This window comes from Canis lupus, chromosome 18 (assembly GCF_011100685.1).
Source record: "Canis lupus familiaris isolate Mischka breed German Shepherd chromosome 18, alternate assembly UU_Cfam_GSD_1.0, whole genome shotgun sequence".
Taxonomy (NCBI): Eukaryota; Metazoa; Chordata; class Mammalia; order Carnivora; family Canidae; genus Canis; species Canis lupus.
The window spans coordinates 50,166,268-50,186,183 of record NC_049239.1 but is presented as its reverse complement, the minus strand read 5'-3'; the positions used below and the strand labels follow the sequence as shown (position 1 = coordinate 50,186,183).

The 19,916-nt window shown below is 40.8% G+C and overlaps 1 protein-coding gene across 7 annotated transcripts in view; it reads right to left on the bottom strand.

Annotated features, from left to right (window-relative positions):
- Positions 1–19,916, bottom strand: part of KMT5B (lysine methyltransferase 5B) — a 55,765-nt gene that overhangs the window by 8,474 nt on the left and 27,375 nt on the right. For 5 of the 7 annotated variants that reach the window (XM_038563706.1, XM_038563704.1, XM_038563703.1 and 2 more), the window contains 7 exons: positions 15,740–15,808; positions 11,298–11,463; positions 10,799–10,908; positions 9,152–9,318; positions 8,840–8,859; positions 8,622–8,758; positions 2,584–2,780 (listed from right to left, as the gene is read on the bottom strand). In XM_038563706.1, coding sequence (XP_038419634.1) covers positions 2,584–2,780; positions 8,622–8,758; positions 8,840–8,859; positions 9,152–9,318; positions 10,799–10,908; positions 11,298–11,463; positions 15,740–15,808 — 866 coding nt within the window. Of the gene's footprint in view, positions 1–1,288; positions 2,288–2,583; positions 2,781–8,621; positions 8,759–8,839; positions 8,860–9,151; positions 9,319–10,798; positions 10,909–11,297; positions 11,464–15,739; positions 15,809–19,916 lie in introns of those variants that run through there. The other 2 variants (XM_038563708.1, XM_038563702.1) reach the window with 2 other exon arrangements.

Below are 19,916 nucleotides of genomic sequence, written 5' to 3'. Positions count from 1 at the left end.
AGAAGTCTGACAGTTGAGAGTGAGAAGTGGGTGACCCAGTCCACTATATCTAGGACAGGCGCTCCAGAGTTAAGATAAACCTATTCCACTGGCCTGGTCTTCTGGGTCTCACACTGACTCGTGGCACTGTCACGACCCACACCCCGTATCACAGCACTATGGGGGTATGTGTGGCCTAGCCATCGAGGCGTGAGAGGCCTAAAAAGCCACAATCTTCTAAAATGCATTATAATTCAAGTTTGTGGACTGAATTTGTGAAAATGGATTTCTTGTTGTTTCCTCTTTCCAGATGCTAAAGCCAACAGTCAACTTGTGGCTCTTGAGACACTTTTCAAAAAAAGAATCTGTGCAGAAGAAATAATTTTTCTCCTAAGCAGAAATGTTTCCTTAAAAAGAACACATAAGCTGTTCAAAGAAAGTTCTCTGCCAGGTGAACTCTAAACAAACTGCAGAATAAGGATGGCAGCTGCACACGGAGAAAGGACCCTGAGTCCATAAACAACAAGTAGGCCGCCTCCTTTAGGACAGGCTCAGGCAGCTCTGGCTTTGCTTCCGGCTGCAATTTGAAAAAGTCTTTCTTAAAAACCGGTAGAAGTGTATGGTCAAGACAGACACTGAAAGAAATACCGTCTGAAAGAATACCTGTGGGAACTTGAAAGAACACTGCTGTGAAAGTGACCTAGTGTAGGGCAGTCTGCTCCTCCAGAGTATGGAGTTGCATCTGTCAACTCACACATGGCCCCTCAAAGTTAGCTACAACCAACCCAAGTACTCAAAACCATCATTCTGCAGAAAGGTAATTTGAACAAAGTCAGCCCCCTCCCATCAGCAGTCACGGGGAAGTGCTGCATTTCTACTCAGTCATGCTGAGACCACAGCTCAAATGGCATTTATAGTCTGCTCGGCGTCATTGTGTACTTGTTGTATCCTGGAGCTAAAGCGTAAGCTCCCTGAGGGAGGAACCTGTGTCTCATTCATCTCTGTATCTCTTCAACAACTAGAAGGCTTTTAAGTATTTGGTTTACTAATAAACATTTCCTAGATGGTCCCACAGCAGTCAGTATGCTTCCAGAAACTACCTATATTATGCTCTTTTAGACTCCGTGGTGTACTGAGTTCAGTATGTATACAGTAGGAATAGAGTTAACGCCCCCCGTGTCACAGAGCCATCCGGTGTGGGCAGCGTGGTGGCCGTGTCCGCGCTCTGTAGTGTTTCATGCACATATTTCTAAACCAGGCTTCACAAGTCTCCAGTTTCACCAAGGAACCAGACTCCGAAAACAAAACGTTGATTATGTTCCATTTATTATTAGAACCAACAGTCAACAGTGAATGACGGGCTAACTGCTCTCTCTGTTCACCTGGGACATTAAAGACTGGAATAGGAACACAGTACTGCTCTTCCACTATGGGGGTTACACCTGGACTCTGACCCTCCAGCAGCAGGCGGATGCAGGAATTCACGGCAGTGACAGTGGCCATCACAGGACAAGCCTTCCCTTCTCTCCAGGGTTTTCTGCAGGGGAAGGGTGCATCCACGCTGGGCTGCAAACATCTGAAGATGGGGAGAGGAGCCTCAAACAACCCGACTCCAGAAGGCACAGAGGTGCTACCAAGTACCTACAGACACTTGGCATGCCAGAACAGGAACCCCTAGGGATCACTGAGTCAAAACCTTGAGGCTTTATTCCTGTCAGAAACAAGTCAGACTAAAAAGCCTACAGCTTTAGTGGCAATGAGAGGAAACTGGTGTTACCCAGAGGAAACGGCAGCCATGAGCATGGTCCCAGGACTTCAAAGTTCCACAAACATGACGCGTTTCCTTTTGCCCGGCTAGGCTTGCTTCGCTTTCTTGCCTCTTTATTCTCCATTCTCTCTGTTTCCAGTTTCCATACGGTCTTGCCCCCACGCACAACTGGCATCTTAATGCTGGCTTCTTCTTTGCACCTCTCTTGCTCCTTTCAGTGGTGGCTAACGCACCACGTCACAGTACAGCGACATTTGAAACGCTCCTCTATCACAATTCTGAGTCTGGTAACTGGTGGTTTGGTGAATGGGCTCAGTTCAGTTTGCAAAGGGCAAGCAAGCAGTAAAAAGGCAGAAGCCTTGAGGCCAGAGCTATGAACTGCCCAAGTTCGCATCATGCGTGCTAACGGACCAGCTTGGCGCACGGACACGTACGTGCCTCTACGCCTCTACCCAGTCCTTCGTCTTCCTGTAGGACCTACCGCCATCATGACAGTCAAACTAACACCTTGAAAATGTTTCTCTCAAACATAGGACGACCCTGGAACACATGATGAAGAATGTAATATCCAGTTACCAGGAATTCAAGAAAAGCAGACAGTTCAGTCTAGAGTACAGGACTGAATCTGGAGGCAGGATACAGACTGCTTTTGTGCTCAGATCGTTTCTAGAACCTTGCAGTGCTGCTGAAGCACACGAGTCCCAGAGCTTCTCTCAATTTTTAAAAGATCAAAACTACTGAAGTGAAGCACACTTTAGAAAGATCATTGTGTAAAAATACTTTAAAAATAATAATTAAAAAAAGAAGATAGATGCTTATCAATCTCCCTTACTTACTTGCATTGTTTTTTTCCTGAGTGGTATCTGCATCAGTGTTAGAGCTGACAGATTGACTGTCTGAGTTTTTGCTGCTGTCACCTAACTTTTTAAGCCTATTTAAGCGTTTATCTGTCTCTCTGAGTCCGTATTTGCTATTGATAACAGGAGCAGGTGCAGGCAGTCCCACTCTGGATTTAAAAGCACCGGTTCCCCGTCTGAAAGAGAAAACAGCACAGGTTAAACAGACAGTGTATTTACTATAAGGTCAGCTGCTGAGGGCTCATGGCCACATCAAGTTCACAGATGAAGCACACTCACGAGGCCTCCATCATCACTGGAAATCTGCTAGGTCTAACACTCACAAAGTGGCACCTAGGTGGCTCAGTGGTTGAGTGTTTGCCTTCCACTCAGGTCGTGATCCTGGGGTCCCGGGATGGAGTCTCACATCAGGCTCCCTGCAGGGAGCCTGCTTCTCCCTCTGCCTAGGTCTATTTCTGTGTCTCTCATGAATAAATAAAAGTCCTTTTTAAAAAAATGTTTAACACTCTCAAAATAATTAAGTGTATCTAAAATTAACACAAAAAACTCCTTTAAACCTTAAATAACAACCTATGATTATTATCAATTAATTATCAATCGCCCACGAGAAACTCCTAGACCCTGTAGAAGTCCACGTGTAGGTAGAATTAATTCCTCAGTTTCAAAGCTGCTTAATTGATAGTTAGATTTACATTATATCTTAAATAACCCACCCATTAATTATATTCCAGCTTTGCTCTATGCAATTTAACTCTGTAATACTAAATATTAAGAATTAAGGAATTAAAAAACCCAGAGAACTTCCATAAATTAAGTCATTATATAGATCTTGATGTTAGATACAAATCTTAATTGAAAAAAAATTTTTTTAAAATATTTATTTATTCATGAGAGACACACACACAGAGAGAGGCAGAGACACAGGCAGAGGGAGAAGCAGGCTCCATGCAGGAAGCCTGTCGTGGGACTCAATCCCGGGTCTCCAGGATCAAGCCCTGGGCTGAAGGCAGCGCTAAACCGCTGAGCCACCTGGGCTGCCCTTAACTGAAATTCTGTATAAGATGGCTGTATCAGTGAAAATTTAACTTCCAAAACAATAAAAACTGTTTAATTTCTTTCAAGTTATTGAGATAAACGTGAATGACCATAATTAACACAATGTTACTAAATAAAACACATTAAAAGACTTGCTTTTACTACGGAACAAGAATGATTTGTAGCCTACTCTAATAATTTTATTTTTATGTAAGTTCTTCTGAAATGAGGGTGCTCACGAAGAGGCTCTCATCAACTTTAATGAATCTAGCTTTGCAGACATTAATTTTATTTGGTGATTACTTCTACTCAACTCAATTTAAGAGAAGAAGTTAATGAGATTTAAAAAAGGCACTACATATTACAATTAAAAAGTGAGAAATCTTTTTGGCCAAAATGTCTTCACGGATTTGCTTTTTTGTCCTCAGCTTGTAAATGAAAAGCCATATACAACAACTTTTGAACACACAGTAAACTGTGGGTGTCCTCCAGCCTAGGAGCAGTACTGGCTTCCATAAGATCCTGTATGATTCCTTCCTTTCAGGATGTGGATGAGGACAAAATAACTTCTCCAAGTAATTGGAGTGCTCAACTTTTAGCTAAGGGACAAAACAAAACTTTCAATTTCCCTTCCTACCATCTTACATCTTAAAGCTAGGGGCCACACACCCAAACCTATCGCCAAAACTCTCTCTGGTAAGTAGGGTGAGCATTCTTGCTCTCTTCACCTTTCCAGAACAGATTGGGAACTCTATTAATGTTTCTATTAAAATCACAACAATCTTATTGTGTGGCTGCCTCAGTTCTGATCTTGGAATGTGAGTTAGAAATCATGGTAAAACGCCCAGGTAATCATTACCCAGGCAGGCAAGCAGTTCCACTTCACATTAAAACATGTGCAGAAAGAAAATACAGTTAATGTCAAAGGTGATTTCATTTCATGGAGATTAAGAGAGTAATACATCATTTTCAGATATTCCATGCCTCTTCCCTATAACCTTTAACATTTCTGGTTCATATCTAGAAAAATGGGCCATATTAAAAGTATGCTTAAATACAAATGATCATGATGGAATTATTTTTTTCTGGAAATTAGAGGGTTTTTTTTTTTAAAGTACTCTACCATTCATCTGCTTCTCTACTTCCCTGATTTTTTCTAACTTATGCAAGTAAGACTTGCTCCTGCTTGCTGCAACAAGCAAAACAATCCTAGTATCTAAATCCATACAGCAAAAGTTGACAGTCAGCCACCCTGCACCCCCAGAGCCCTGAGGTACCAGTGTTAACTGCCTGCCAGTGTGTCATCCTTCATTTGTTTACCATAGTCTGTACACCAGTCTATGTGGTTGGTTTTTAAGCAAACAAAACCAAAAACGAAACAAAAATGTACAGTAATACTCAGCAATCAGCTTTATCATTACATTTTGTACAAATACATCTAAACTGAACATGTTTTGAAAATTGTATTTTTACACTGAATACACATTCCATGATATAGTCTATCATTCCTCATTGATGGTTACTGAAACTTGCAGGGTTTTTTGTTGTTGTTGTTGTTGTTGTTGTTGTTATATTGCTATAGAAACCAAATCTTTACTACCACTCACATTTCCACAGGACAGATTCTTCCATATGGGACTGACTGCCAGGTAAAAGGGTGCACTTATTTTGAACTATTGCAGATAATTCGTGGCCCTACTAACAGTGTATGAGTGCCCGTTTCTCCACATCTTCACCAGCACTACAGAGTATTCCTCTTAAATTTTACCAATTTGATAGTGACAATGAATACCCAATTAGTGTTTTAACTGCCTTGTTTATGGCCATGATTTTCTGTGAGGCATCCTCCTTACCTTTCTCTTCTGGAGTCTGTCTTTTCCTTATGAGTTTCTAGGAGCTTCTTTGTTATTTGGATTATTTACTCTTTGCCACATGTGTACTGTTTTCCCTCTGGTTCATCAGTTGTCTTTGACTTTACTTTTGACCAGACATTTTCGTAGTCACTGTTTCTTATTTCTCTTTCAAAACATGTCCACTACCCCAAGCTTAGGCAGATAGTCTAATTTTTTTTTTCTAACAATTTTGCATTGTATTTTAAAACTGAAATCTTTAACCCATCTTGAACTTAACTTGGTTTTCTTCCAGATGCACAACAAATGATACTAACATCATTCATTAGGAAAAATCATCATTTCTCCTAATGTGATATCAGAATCACACACACATTCGCCTCTGTGTCCTTTTATCTGTTTGTGTATTTCTGGGCCAACAGCATCAAATGTTGATGACAATAGTCTCTTAGTTATTTTTGAGGTCTGATAACGCAAATCTCCTCTAACTATACTTTAGAAATGTTTTCTTGGTTATCATCAGACATATTTCAATATAAAAATAAGCTAGCCCTTCATATTTTTTGGTCCTTCATTAGACTTGAATTCCTCACATTTTCTGCAGTAAAATCCATAGCATTTACTTATGAACGCATTACATTCACAATAGTGATCATCAGGATAGTTAGAGCCAGAAACATGCATCAAATGCATCCTGGACACTTCACCCATGATCTCAGTGCCTCTGTGAACTTTCTGCTCACCCATTTCTTCACGGGGCCACCTCTTCTCAACCTACAGTTCCTGGCAGAGCACATGTGTGCATGTCCCTCTCACTGCACTGCTCTCATAGCTGGCATCATGCTAAGTCTTGTTGACCCAGCATGTACTAGACCTAACATAAATTAACTACTCAGTTACTATCTGATGAATAACTGAAGGAGTCCCTTTAACTAGTTTTACCCTCTCAGGTGTTCCTGAGAATGTCACAAATATTTGCAGTCAACCTTTAAAATCAAACTGCTCCAAATGTCTGAAAATAGCCATGGCTACTGTTTGGAGTAACATTCATCTGACCAATGAGAAACTGAAGCTTACAGAGTACTACTTTGCCTGAGGAACAGGATGATAAGTGCAATTCTAGACTATGGTAAAAGAGCTGCTTTGGGTTTGGTTCAGAATCCTGAGTATGGAGTTACATTTTTCAGGATAGCCACCAAAAGCTTATTTAGAATACTGTTTGCTCTGTTCACTCATTCCTTCATTCAATGACCAAATATTTATCAAGAGCCTACTATGTGGGACGCCTGGGTGGCTCGGTGGTTGAGTGTCTGCCTTCAGCTCAGGGTGTGAGCCTGGGATCTGGGATCGAGTTCCGCATTGGGCTCCCTGTAAGGAGCCTGCTTCTCTCTACCTATGTCTATGTCTGTCTCTCTCATGAATAAAATAAATCTTTAAAAAAAGAACATATTATGTGCCAGGTACTGTTCTGGATGCTGGGGATATGGTAGTAAGTGAAAAGGACAAAAATCTCTGCCTCCATGGGGCTTACATTTTAATGGGCAAATAACCAGAAACCACAAAATAACTTTATGTTAACATCTGTGCTGTTCTACATGCTTCACATAAAATAACAAATTTAATCCTCATGGTGACCCTGTGAGATTGCTTCTAACGTTATCTCCACTTTACAGATGAGGTGATTAAGGCATAAGAAGCAGCTAAGTTGTCCAGGATCATGTAGCTACTGAAGTGCAGTCAGTCACAGGATTTCAACTCAGGCTATTTTAGATCTCAGGCACCTAAGTGCTACACTATGTTCTCCCTAGAAAATGATTTTGAAGTGTTATTCAAGTATAATTAAACTACTTAATGGATTAAAAGTCTTTTTGTGGGCTGGTCTAAGATTCAATCAACACTCAAATCATTTTTTATGTAGTAAATGATAGTTTTTATACCACTCTCTCAGCAGCAGCAGGAATAGGTTTTCTGCCGTTTTTTATGGCAAAGACCCTGGTGATGGGAGAGAAGTGACTGGGGTAGTATCGTGACTCCATGCTTCTACTGTCTCATGACATAGGGGGATTCTCCAAACTACCTAGAAAGAAGGAAACTGGGGTGTTGGGGATTCACTACCTCTCCCTAGGCTGGCTGGCTGCAAGCTGGGTGTTTTCAGAGGGAGAAGTAGTACTACTGGACAATCCTGCTCATATTTGTAAAAGCAGTATGAAGTGGGCAGAATTAGGGCTTTGTCATTCCGCTGCAATGGATTCAGACACTTTAATTTCTGTACTCGCAACATGGGCACATGACTAGTACTCTTCTCTCAGGACTGCCGTGAGGACTGAATTCATTAGGTCAATAAAGAGCCCAGCACAGTACAAGAAAAACAAATTCAACAAATCCAGGTTTACTCCGCTATGTGACCTATACGAATGTGCACTGCCTTGTAAGAAGCCCTCCTGCAGCACTAGCCAAGACAAGTTTGTGAAGCCATCTCTGGGAGCTCTGCTATGCAGAAATCAGTGCAATGAGTGAGTGTGAAGCAGCAGTCTTGCTAAGTCAGATCTGGGGATTTCTATGAGGACTCCAGAATCTTTATGGGTCACAAGAGGTTCCTTATTAAGGAAAAAACAGAACCCAGGAATGTGAAAAGTATGTATATCAAAACATAAAAATTCCTGTGGTGAGCACAGCAGAGATGCCAAATCATTATGTTGTACATCTAAAACTAACATACTGATGTGTGTCAACTCAAGTAACTTGAATTAAAAAAATTAAAACAAACATAAAAATTCGAGAAGCCACAGCTTGGTAATACACAAGACAACTTCAGGGTTTTCATGTGATTATCAGCAGTGAATATCACTTGCTATTTTGGGGCAACCCCACTCTCGCACTCTGTGTGTGTGTGTGTGTGTTATTTCTCATTCTCTCCTTAGGCACGTTGGTATTCTGACCTACTCAGAAGAATAATAAGCTGGTAAGAAGACTTTAAAGGACCAGGTGCCAAAGTCCCTCAAGAACTCTGCATCTCTGACTGTTGACATACACTGTGCGGGTGCATGACACCAGAACACAGAATACCACTCCTGCATGTGAGGAGGAAGTGATGTTAGTGCACGCCCACAACTACCTTACTCGATACTTTACCTTTCACAAGTGTAACACTCGCAGAACTCATTATTTTCTCCAAAAAACCCGTCTCCATAATAACAAGATATCTCTTCTCCAGGTTCAATGTCTCTCAGGGCCTTCACACACGCCGTGTCTCGACCAGTTGACACAAACTGAAATACAATCGACCCATTAAGAAACTCATACCTGAGGCAGAAACAAAATATTTGAAATAAAAAAATGTCTCTGCTTACCTTACAGTTAGGTCTGCAATCTGAAAAATGTCCAAAAGATAAAGTCAATTAACTGTAGATAAGATCTGAAACACGAACAATTACAGAAATCTGAAATAAGCTTTCCACATAATTTTACAATCTTTGATAGAAGTTTAGGTCTCGAGTTAAACTACAGGACTATTTGTTCAATAAATTGGTGGGAAAAATAAAGAAGTCACGCTGCCAACCTCCTCTGAAGGGAGACACAATTTTACACGGTCTGACAAGGCCATGCTAAGTCTTAGCCGTCCTGCCCGCCACTCGCGCGCCCGCCCGAGAAGCACAGCTTACCATGGTTTATAAAGGCGGCGGGGCCAAGCCAGAGCTGAGCACAGTTTTTCCTTGTGGAATACATGACACTGAAGTCGTTTTCTCCATGTCTAAGTAGCATGTTCTCCTCAATTTCTGAAAGTTCGGCAATACAACCCACCAGTAATTCTATTTTGTCATTTCGTTTCCTATTTAAAATATGTCATGTTAAAAATTACTAGTAATTATAAATAACAAGGCTTCTTTTAATAAAATAAGCCTGTCCAATCAACACCAGGAATTGAGAAGGCCTAGTTGTGTGTACTACTTTAGCCGAGCCCCCAGGAACTCCATCTGGGCACGGCCTTGCCCTCCCCAGAAGCCTTCAGCCTTGTGCCAAGGTTACTTGGGAGGCTGTCTCATCACTACGAGAAATCAGAAGGTGCTGTGCTACCTATGTCTCTGAATGCCCTGCAGCAGGCAGGTGCTAGGGTGTTTTGCAGGCAGGAAGGACTCAAATGCCCACTCCACTGAATTCAACTTGGTGACAATGGACGAAGGTCTCAAGACAGAGACAAGCAGTAGTAAAAGGTCACGGGGACCCAGGATTGGGATGCTACCCTCTAGAGCAGCACCATTCAAGAGAAATGGAATGGAAGCCAAACACGGAATCCTCAGCATTCTAGCAGCCACATTAAAAAAAGTAAAGAAAAAAAATAGATGACATTACTTTTAGTTATTTTTTGTAACCCAACACACCCTCAATATTGTTCTAGCAGACAATCAGTAGAAGAATCAATGGGGAATACAGTTTAATACAAAATCTGCCAGTATCACACTGACAGCATTTCTCAGGTCAGACTGGCCACATTTCAAAGGCCCACGAGCCACAGGTGGCTGGTGTCTACTGTACTTGACAGCGCAGTTCTGGAATACAAGACCTCAAAGCTCTACATCCACGGACAGAGAGCCAGGGGAGCAGAGTAGCAGGTTGGATACATTCCGATGCACACTCACACGCACGCACTTATCCAAGAGACCTGAGTGTGCTGCTCTTTGATCATTCCACTTTCAGTCACCTGATCCTAACATTTTTGCTATAAAAAATACTGAAGGTAGCTTATGAGAGGGGCAACATGTTCCTTCTTCTGGGAGATAAGATAGGAACAGGCATTAGAGGAAAAATATAATAAAATATTCCCTTGCAAATGGCTTTCATCCCTTCTAGCTGGACTCAATTCCACTACTCTTACTTAACCGGGCATATATATGTCTGTGTATGTATTTAGGCAGGCAATGCAGTAGGAAATTTCCACCTCTGAAATTCCTAGGATCATTATGACTTCTCATCTGACCTTCCTTTAGGCCAGCAGGAGCCGGACTCTGGAAGCCAGGTTCTCCAGCCCTGGTGCCCATTGGCTTTCAGCCTCATTGCAGAGAAGCACTCAGACTCAGTAAAAGAAAAACAAGAAGCACAATGGCTTAGGGACGAGATCTGGTTCAACCCAGATTTCTAATTTCACTGTCCTGGACCCAGGTCACAGGGTTGAGGTGCTGGCACTGCACTGGCCCCATTAAGGTATGTTCTGGCTTTACTCCTTCCCACAACTTTCTTAACACTTCAACAGTTATTTAAGAGAGAAATTTAATTAAAATTATGTTATGGGTTTATACTAGTATAATAGTTACCACTCTTTTGTTGCAACTATTTTGGCTCCATTTTGTTCAGATGAGTATCTATTACAAGGCAGTATTTCAAATCCACTGTCAGTTGCAAACATTCGCAAGTAAATAAATACCTAAACGGGGGGAAAAAAAGATATTAACTTTGTATTAAATTGTTTATCCTGTTAGACTTGCTCAGAATTATAAAAGCAAATCATTATCAACAATGTAAAACATTTAAGATCATTAAGTAATAAACTCTCTTATTTTTAAATTTCACATATTTGAATACCTACTGGCTTGGCTATGTTCCTCTAAAAGTTCACAGTAAATTTCACCTCTAGATGACAAAGTTTTCTCTTTGGAGAGTCATACAAATGATCCTATGTATTATTAGATCTTCACACTCATCAGCATTATGCAAAATTGACTTAAAGTTTCAGTGTTCACTAAAATTTAAGCTTTAGTTTCCTCTACTCTTATCCAAACTGAAAACAGTATTAATCTTATCAATAAAACCTACATGTTCCTTGAATAATTTCTCCTGCATTTTGTTCTTGTTGAGAAAATAATGCCGTGCCCATTCGCCTGAAGTCAAACATTTGAATGCTTTCTCCAAGTGTTCATCTTTCTTAAAACGTTCAATGACTTCCTTTAGTTCTTCTTGCCTTCCTTTAATAGGCCGAAATCTGAACAAAATCAAAACATTCACTTTAGTTATCTTCCATCATCCCTGGGCCACGTTAAGAGATCCTGAGATAAGAGATAACCTAAAAACAGCCAGACTTAATAAAAGATAATAATCAATAATCCTGATAATTACTGTTCAAGTAATAGTTATCACCAGGAAATAGAACTTCTCTTTCTTCAAACTGTATTTGGTATTTTTATTTTACTGTTACCTCATTTAACTGAGAAATGACCAGATGACTCAAACGAAAGCTGTTTGATTCAGGCTCACGCTAGTCATCTACTTTGGATGGTATAAAATGAAAGATCTAGAATAGAATACGTCTAATTAAGAGTTAGAATGACAAGAATTTTTAAAAACATGCAGAATCAAGCCAGAAGAGTGCAAGGCAATGAGCTTCAGAGGGATGAAGCAAACAAAAATCATGCCATAAACAGAACATTCTCCATGTGCACAGTTAGAAAAGCCCCAAATCAAGTAATATCCCAAGAGGTCCTGAAATACACCTTGAGTTTTCTAACACTCATGTCAAATTAATCTTCGGTAAGTGCAATCAGAGAGCAAAGAGTTTTGCAAAAAGCACAACTCTAGCGGTAATGTTGCTAAATTGGTGATGCCAAAGGAAAAACTGTTGGGGTAGAATTTTGAAAGGCTTCTATAATAACACTAGCCATGATGCCTTCAAAATACTGTACTGTTAGGCATGATGCAATCATGGTCCAAGAAAGACTTCAGTTGGTAAAGCCCCTTATTCTAAAGCTGTGTTCTCTAAAACATGTACTATGATTAAAGGTATTTGGACCTTAATTTCAAAATTTCTTCTCATGTCAAATTCCTTTGGTCTATCTTCTCAAAGTTTTGTTTTGTTTTTTTTTAACGTCCAACAACAAAAAGGAGCTAGACTGCTGTTCAAATAAACTGTTAAGAAGAAACTATTAGTGGTCCAGGAGAAAATATATTTGAACAACGCATCTTACTCCAACAATTAAAATTGCATATCTTGTAGCCCCTGAACATGCTAACATGGAAGTAAGACCTGGCATGAATTCCAGCACAGGAAGCATTTAAGCAGAATTTTTTTTCCAGGTAAGCTATAACAAAGGCCTTCATAAATTTCAGTGAGATTTGAAGGCACAGTATCTCACCAAGAATTCTTTATTAGGTGCTGGTACACAGGTGGCATGGGGAAAAACATGACCACTGCTCTTGAATGGAAAACTCCATAGGGACTGAGAGAAACATACATGCATCCAAGGGTTAAAAGCAAGGAATCGCTTTCCTAATGCAAGTTAGCAGGGTACAAACTACACGCTACAGCACTTTCAAGTATGGAAACCAGAACTAAGGAGTAAGGTCTGTTTGGGAAGGGGTTTTGGAGTTGACAGTGATGTGAGCAATGAGGAAAGTGGTGATTTCAGCTTTCTAAAGAAAAAGCAGAATATTACCATTGTCAGGAAAGAATCAAAAGGCGGCAGGCAAAGTGAGAGGAAGTCTAGGCAGAGGATCTTAATGAGGGTGAATTCAAAGAGTTGAACTGGGACTGAGGGAGTCAGCTTGGCCAGCAATATTGAGGGAAAGTACTAGAACAAGGAAGAGAGAAGACATGAGACCCTGAATGGGTATATACTATTTACTGGACAGGACCTCTAAGGACTTCCACTCTAGAAATGCAAGCTGACACCTCTGGGAACTAACCAGCCAGAGATTCAAGTTTCAGTGTTTCTCATGACTAGTAAGCAGAACTATGAGAAAGACTTCAAGCACATCCTGGAGAGATCATATGAATAAATGGATAATACCCTAGATTATCTTCCATTTCAATCAATTAGCATACCAGCCCTCACACCAGCCCTCACAGGTGGGAGAGTGCAAATCCTTTAAACTCAGAAGTCTTCAACTAGGCTGTCAGAATACGGTGTCAGAGAACTACCACTAAAATGATCTAAAAATCAGCTGCAGAATTATGGAAACATCCATACCATCACAGATAGAATATTAAACTACTTACTTGTAACCACCACAAGCGATTTTGTCAAGATTGGGTTTCTTAGAAAACCTAAACCCTCCTTGCCGTAACCCTACACTATGAAGTTCTCTGCACACCAAGGACAGACCAGACAACCCAGTAGCTGTCGGCAATATAGAATATGAAATGGCAGGAAATTCATGTTTTGTGGAGTAAAGAGAAAAGCACTAGTTCACTTACAGTGAATACAATGAATAAATCTACGATGTTAAGTGGCAGGGCTACGAAGCACAGAAAGAGCCAAGCCATCGTTCCATGTTTAATGTAGAACTAACCAATGGTGACAGTTTTAAAACACCGCATGGCTTGATGCATGAGAAAGCAAGCCAAAGTCCAGGCTAAATTCACCTAAAGCTCTTGAGAATGTGTCAGAAAAATAAGTTACAGACCTGGAATGGATGCTGGCTCTTCCTGACAGGCTTTCTGGGTGCTCTCCACTTCCTGAAACATGTTCCTCCCTATCTAAAAATGCCTGCCAGCTTACTTTAGTTTTGCTTACTCTTTGTTCATGATGCCAAACAATTTATATGCTAAAACCAAAAGAATCAACTGTCAATTTAGTACTATTCCGCTGCTTCTCCTGGGCTTTGTTTCTGCTTTCCTGAGTTCTATTGCTTCAAACATAAAACCTCTGAACTGTCCCTTACTATTTCTCACTGGCAGGAACTTCCATTTCACCTAAGATGTAATTTACTGTCAAAACTTACTGTCTCAGTTGGCTGTTATAGGCGTGAAATGATAGTGAGGCAAAGGAGGAAGAAATGGTTCTGGGTGCAGACAGGAAGGAAACAAGACAGTTTTCAATAATCTTATAGAAGTATATCAAAATCACCTGGCTGACAGTTCAAGTCAAATCCCATTATAACAAATACTACGGAGAGATAAAATTACTTAGTGACATAAGATTATTACAACTAATAGGGCCAGAGCAAAAGGCACTGAAAACCCTAGAAAAAGTGAAGTGGTTTTCTATTAACTGAGGAGAAAAATACCCTTTGTCCTCTCCTTAAGCACAATCATTCTAAACCTACAACGCTATCCTCATGCCACAGTTCTTAAAGCTAGAAGAATATTTAGGTTATTGTGAAACAACCCTCTTGTTCCATAAATGCAGAAAACAAAGCCTAATGAAGGTTGTTAATGGAGTGACTATTATTACCCAGGCCTTGGGCCCAGTCCTACTCTCTCCTGTGGACTCTGAGGGCCCTCTGGTGTTGTTTCATGATCAGAATAGGATTTGACTTGTGTTCGCCATTGAGCATAGCACAGAGCCCAGCCACAGACAGCAAGAAGGGTAGACACAAATATATACTTTTGAATTTAGTATTTGGGGGGTGCCAAATGGTGTGGCAGGGGAGGCAAGAGACAGATATTTGGCATTTCCAAATCAGTACGTCCCTCTTCCCTCTCTTAATACGTATAATCTTTAGAACTTTAAATAAACCAAACATTTCTCTCTCCACACCTCTGATCAATGTCTGATAAAAGAAATACAAAAATATGTCACTTAAGTCATTTATTATTAAAAAGGGCAGAAAAAAACATGAATTCACACTCCCACACACCTGTTCCCCACTCTTTCCAGAGACTGACTTCCCAGGTTTTCTTGCTATTTGGATTTTCTGTTTCCAAACCCAAGTGACCACTGTGGCAATGAAGGGAAGTTGCAGATTTGTATTAGCTGTACTACTGTGCCCTTCCATTAGCATGTACACCCAAGAGCTGACTGGAGGGAGGGGGAGAAGGGTGGGGGACAGAGAAAAGGGAGCAAGGGAAGGAGAGAGGAAGAGAGAGAAAATGCTCAAATATTTAAGATATAAAATAAGAAGACTGTGAAGCAACATTGTGAACACATTTCCCCCTTTGAAGAAAGTTCAACTGCACACGGACAGTTTGTAGATGCTGAGGAATCATGCTAGAATCACAGCTCTTCATTCCTTCTTGACCTGAAAGGAAACAACCACCAGAGACATACCTGGCTGAGTCCTGCAATCAGTGCTCAGCTAATCCCAGGGAGTGACTCCTGATCTTTTGATGAATGCTTTCTTTTAAAATTACCCTGTTATGGAGTACAAGTGGTTTTTTAAATACAGCTATTACTGAGACCAAACTATTTTAAAAGGTTTGCAAAATGTTCTAAAAATCGTGTTTATGCTGACACCTCCAATTACTTAACATAAAAGAACATCATAAAGGCTGAAACAGGTTAGTTGGTATCTTATTATTGTTTGTAATGCACTCTACCTACCTCACAGGGTTGTTGTGAGGAAAACTGTCAGATTTTGAAAAATGCCTTGAGCTCCTCGAAGGAAAGGCGCTATATAAATGCAAAAACAAACAACAACAATAAAAACTATTTGTGTAAGTTGTATTTATAAGTTCTAAACAGACTTATAATATTAGTTGTCCCACAAGTCCTTAAAATGCTGTGACACTCAGAGCTTTGTGAGGCCTTGGCAGACTCAGCATACTAACAAAGGCCAATATGCCACAATTCTTTCCTTCCCACACGACATCCTTCCTCTCTTGATCACATTAAGTTAGAAGGCCTAAAAATGTCTTTATGTTTTCTAATCAAGCACTTGATTTTAAAGTGACATTTCAAGTGATTTATAATTTCACATCCCATACTGGATACAAAGAAATCACATACATAAACAAGCAAAATTAAAATTAAGATGGTTTCAGCAGTGGAAAGAGGAGATAGGCTGAAGTGTAGTTTGCATTAGAAAAATAGAGAAAAATTCTAAAAGTCCCAAAAATCCTGTGAGGACTCTTCCCATTTTTTGTTATCTCCTGCTCAGCGTCCCCCCCACTCACCCAGGAGAAGGAAACCTCCGGGTCAGGTCGCCTACCTACAACAAGGGGCATTACAGAAGGTGTCCAGCCTGCTTTACGCTATCACCTCTCCACGTGCTTGTTAAATTATTAGACATTTAAAAAATAAAAATTCAGAGGCATGACTAGCAGCAACTCTGTTCTCTGGTTAAAAGGAAGAATTTAGCGATGCCTGGGTGGCTCAGCAGTTGAGCGCCTGCCCCTGGCTCAGGGCATGATTCGCAGTCTTGGAATCGAGTCCCACATTGGCCTCCCTGCCTGGAGCCTGCTTCTCCCTCTGCCTGCATCTCTGCCTTTCTCTCTTTGTGTCTTTCATGAATGAATAAATATTTTTAAAAAAATTGAAGAATTTAATTTTCATAGTTGACAAAAGTCAATTAGATCTAAATATTTCTCAATAAACTAAAGTTACTATTTTTATATCATTTCTAGATAGTTGTGCTACAATTCTGACTTACTTGTTCATAAATGTAGGGATTTATCAAGATTAAAACATAAGCATTCATAAACAGAGCCAGCTAGAGATATTCTTAAACCATTAAGTATCTACTGTATCTGAACATGGTTTCTGATGGCACACTGAAAGAAGCAGAGGGAGGGGAAGAGGGCATAAAATAGAGAAACAGAAAGGACAAATTACAGATGCACAAACATGGGAACGAGATCACTCCTACAGGTGACAGACATACAAGCTTCGACAATGAGGATCCAAGCTCCAATTACATCTTTCACCCCCAAAGAAAGAGAAGTCCATAAACTAATAATTTAAGAAATAGTCAAAACTATTCTAATGCAGCACTACTGATTTTCCTCATTTCCCATAAAATGGTACCTTTGAGAATGATGGAAGTCAACATTTTAATAAATTCTTGTTCAAAAGGTGAAGAATTGGAAGACAAAGTTTTATTTTCAAGTAACTCCACTAAGATTAAATGAACACATATGCCTTTCACTAAGATTAACAAGCTTCATTAATAAAACTTCTGTGTATTCCCCAAAAGGCAGCTTACAAGAGAGTCCGTCAAAAGACCTTTGAAATGGGAGCCTCTGGGTGGCTCAGTCAGTTAAGCATCTGACTCTTGGTTTCAGCTCAGATCATGATCTCAGGGTTGTGGGATGGAGCCCCACTCCCCATGCTCAGTGGGGAGCTGCTTGAGGATTCTCTCTCTCTCTCCTCTCCCTCTCTGGCTCCCCACATGTACTCTCTCTCTCTCTGAAATAAATCTGTAAGTACTGGGCAGCCCAGGTGGCTCAGCGGTTTAGAGCCGCCTTCAGCCCAGGGCCTGATCCTGGAGACCTGGGATCGAGTCCCACGTTGGGCTCCCTTGCATGGAACTTGCTTCTCCCTCTGCCTGTGTCTCTGCCTCTCTCTCTCTCTCTCTCTGTCTCTCATGAATAAATAAATAAAATCTTGAAAAAAAAATCTGTATTAAAAAAAAAAAAGCACTTTTGAAATAAATGCCTCTGGTGAAAGGCAGTCAGTGCTCAGGGTCACAGCAGCACTGCTGGCTCAGTCACATGGGCCCAGGGTGCCGATGCTGCCATTGGCCAACCTGTTTTAGACAGGGCACAACACAACCATCTCCACCACCAATGGCTACTCCTGGAACTCTAGGAGTAGAATTACATACTGTACTGGAAAACAGGAATATAGGTTTTCCTCTGAATGTTTAATGTGATTTAACCGATTTTGGATCCTGCATTTTAATTTAGAGGTACCTGGATACAGTAACGTCTTGAATTTTAATCAGATTTGTGGAGTAACCTGAAAGTTTACATCTTAGGACGGCGTGTTTTTATTTTTTAAAAGATTTTATTTATTTTTGAAAGAGAACACACGTGTATGTGTGTGAGCTGGTGGCGGGGGGGCAGAGGAATCTCAAGTAGACTCTGTGCTGAGTACAGAGTTTGACACAGGGCTCAATCCCATGATCCTGAGATCATCACCTGAGCCACCCAGGTGCCCCAGGCTGCATTGTTTTTAAATGAGCCTAGGAAACTACTGATTAAGAACTTTTTATCCACTTATTACATCACAACAAAGCTCAGTAGGCCAGATGGCCTAGGACCTGCTACTCCAAGTAGAGGTGGCAGCTTGTTACAAATGGAACATCTCAGGCCCCAGCCCACAGCTACTGAATCAGAACATGCATCTTAAACTCCCCAAGTGACTCACACGTAAGCTAATTATGGGAAGCTGTTGTCAAGGAGGACTTTTATTTAAACATATGAGTTGTTTCCTATTGCAGAAGCCAGTAACAGGTAACTGCTCAACTCTTGAAACAAAGAATGACAGGGGAAGGGGAGATTGAATACATAGGAGTTCTTTCCTAAACCAGTGAAACTTCTGCTTTAATTTTGATGCAGTACTTTCTAAGATGACTTGTACGCTTCTATATTTCAATATACAGGCGTAAAGAACAGAACCTCTTTCTTCATGATTCCAGGTCATAATTATGGGCCTTTGTAGTAATACTCTGAATATCTAAGACTGTTATGTGAAAGTGAGTCACATTTCTTAAATATTATTAGGACCTTCTAGGAGAATGAGAGTGGGCCTCACTGGGGAAAGAAGGGAAATGGACTTAAAATAATGCAATCCAGATTTTAATTGGATACTAGAACAACCAATCCTGCTAATCTTCCAGACAACAGCCTCCCAGCTGCCTACTTAAAAAAAGGCATCCCTCTGATGGCAGGGAGCTATTTAAATAAGTTCTCAAATCCACTCAAACTTGTCACTTCATTTTAGCAAGGGTAGATCTATGATGACAGGAAATCACATGAAAGTACCAAAGACTCGGGGTGCCTGGGTGGCTCAGTCAGTGAAGCGTCTGCCTTTGGCTCAGGTCATGGTCCTAGGGTCCTGGGATGGAGCCCTGCTTCAGGCTGCCTGCTTCCTGCTCCCTGCTCATCCCTCTCCCTCTGTCCCCATTCATTCATTCATTCTCTCTCTCTCTCTCAAATAAATAAAAATCTTAAACAAAAAAACAAAAAAAAAGTCTCATTTTTTTTATGATAGTCACACACACACACACACACACACACAGAGAGAGAGAGAGAGAGGCAGAGACATAGGCAGAGGGAGAAGCAGGCTCCATGCACCGGGAGCCCGACGTGGGATTCGATCCCGGGTCTCCAGGATCGCACCCTGGGCCAAAGGCAGGCGCCAAACCGCTGCTCCACCCAGGGATCCCCAAGAGTCTCATTTTTGTCTGAATTTGTTCTTTCTGGATTTAGAATATACTGATAAATGAATCATACAGTCTCTTGTTTTAAATTTTAGCAAGGGACTGAATTAAACGGGGAAATGGCACAAGATTTTCCTCTAATCACCTTTACTCACTCTCCCTCCCCAACTATCAGTGACCAGTCACCTGGTGGTCACATCCCTCTAGTGTGGTCACTGGCCTTGGAACTACAAAACACCAGCACCAAGTATGAGGAACATAGGAGGGATTAGTGGCCCAGACCGGCTCTACATTCTCAATCCCTGCAGTTATACTCCATTAGCCTTGAAAACCCTTCGCCACTCAGGAGGTAAAAAAAGTTGTAATGTTCTGACTTAGTGTCTGGTGGCAATTATG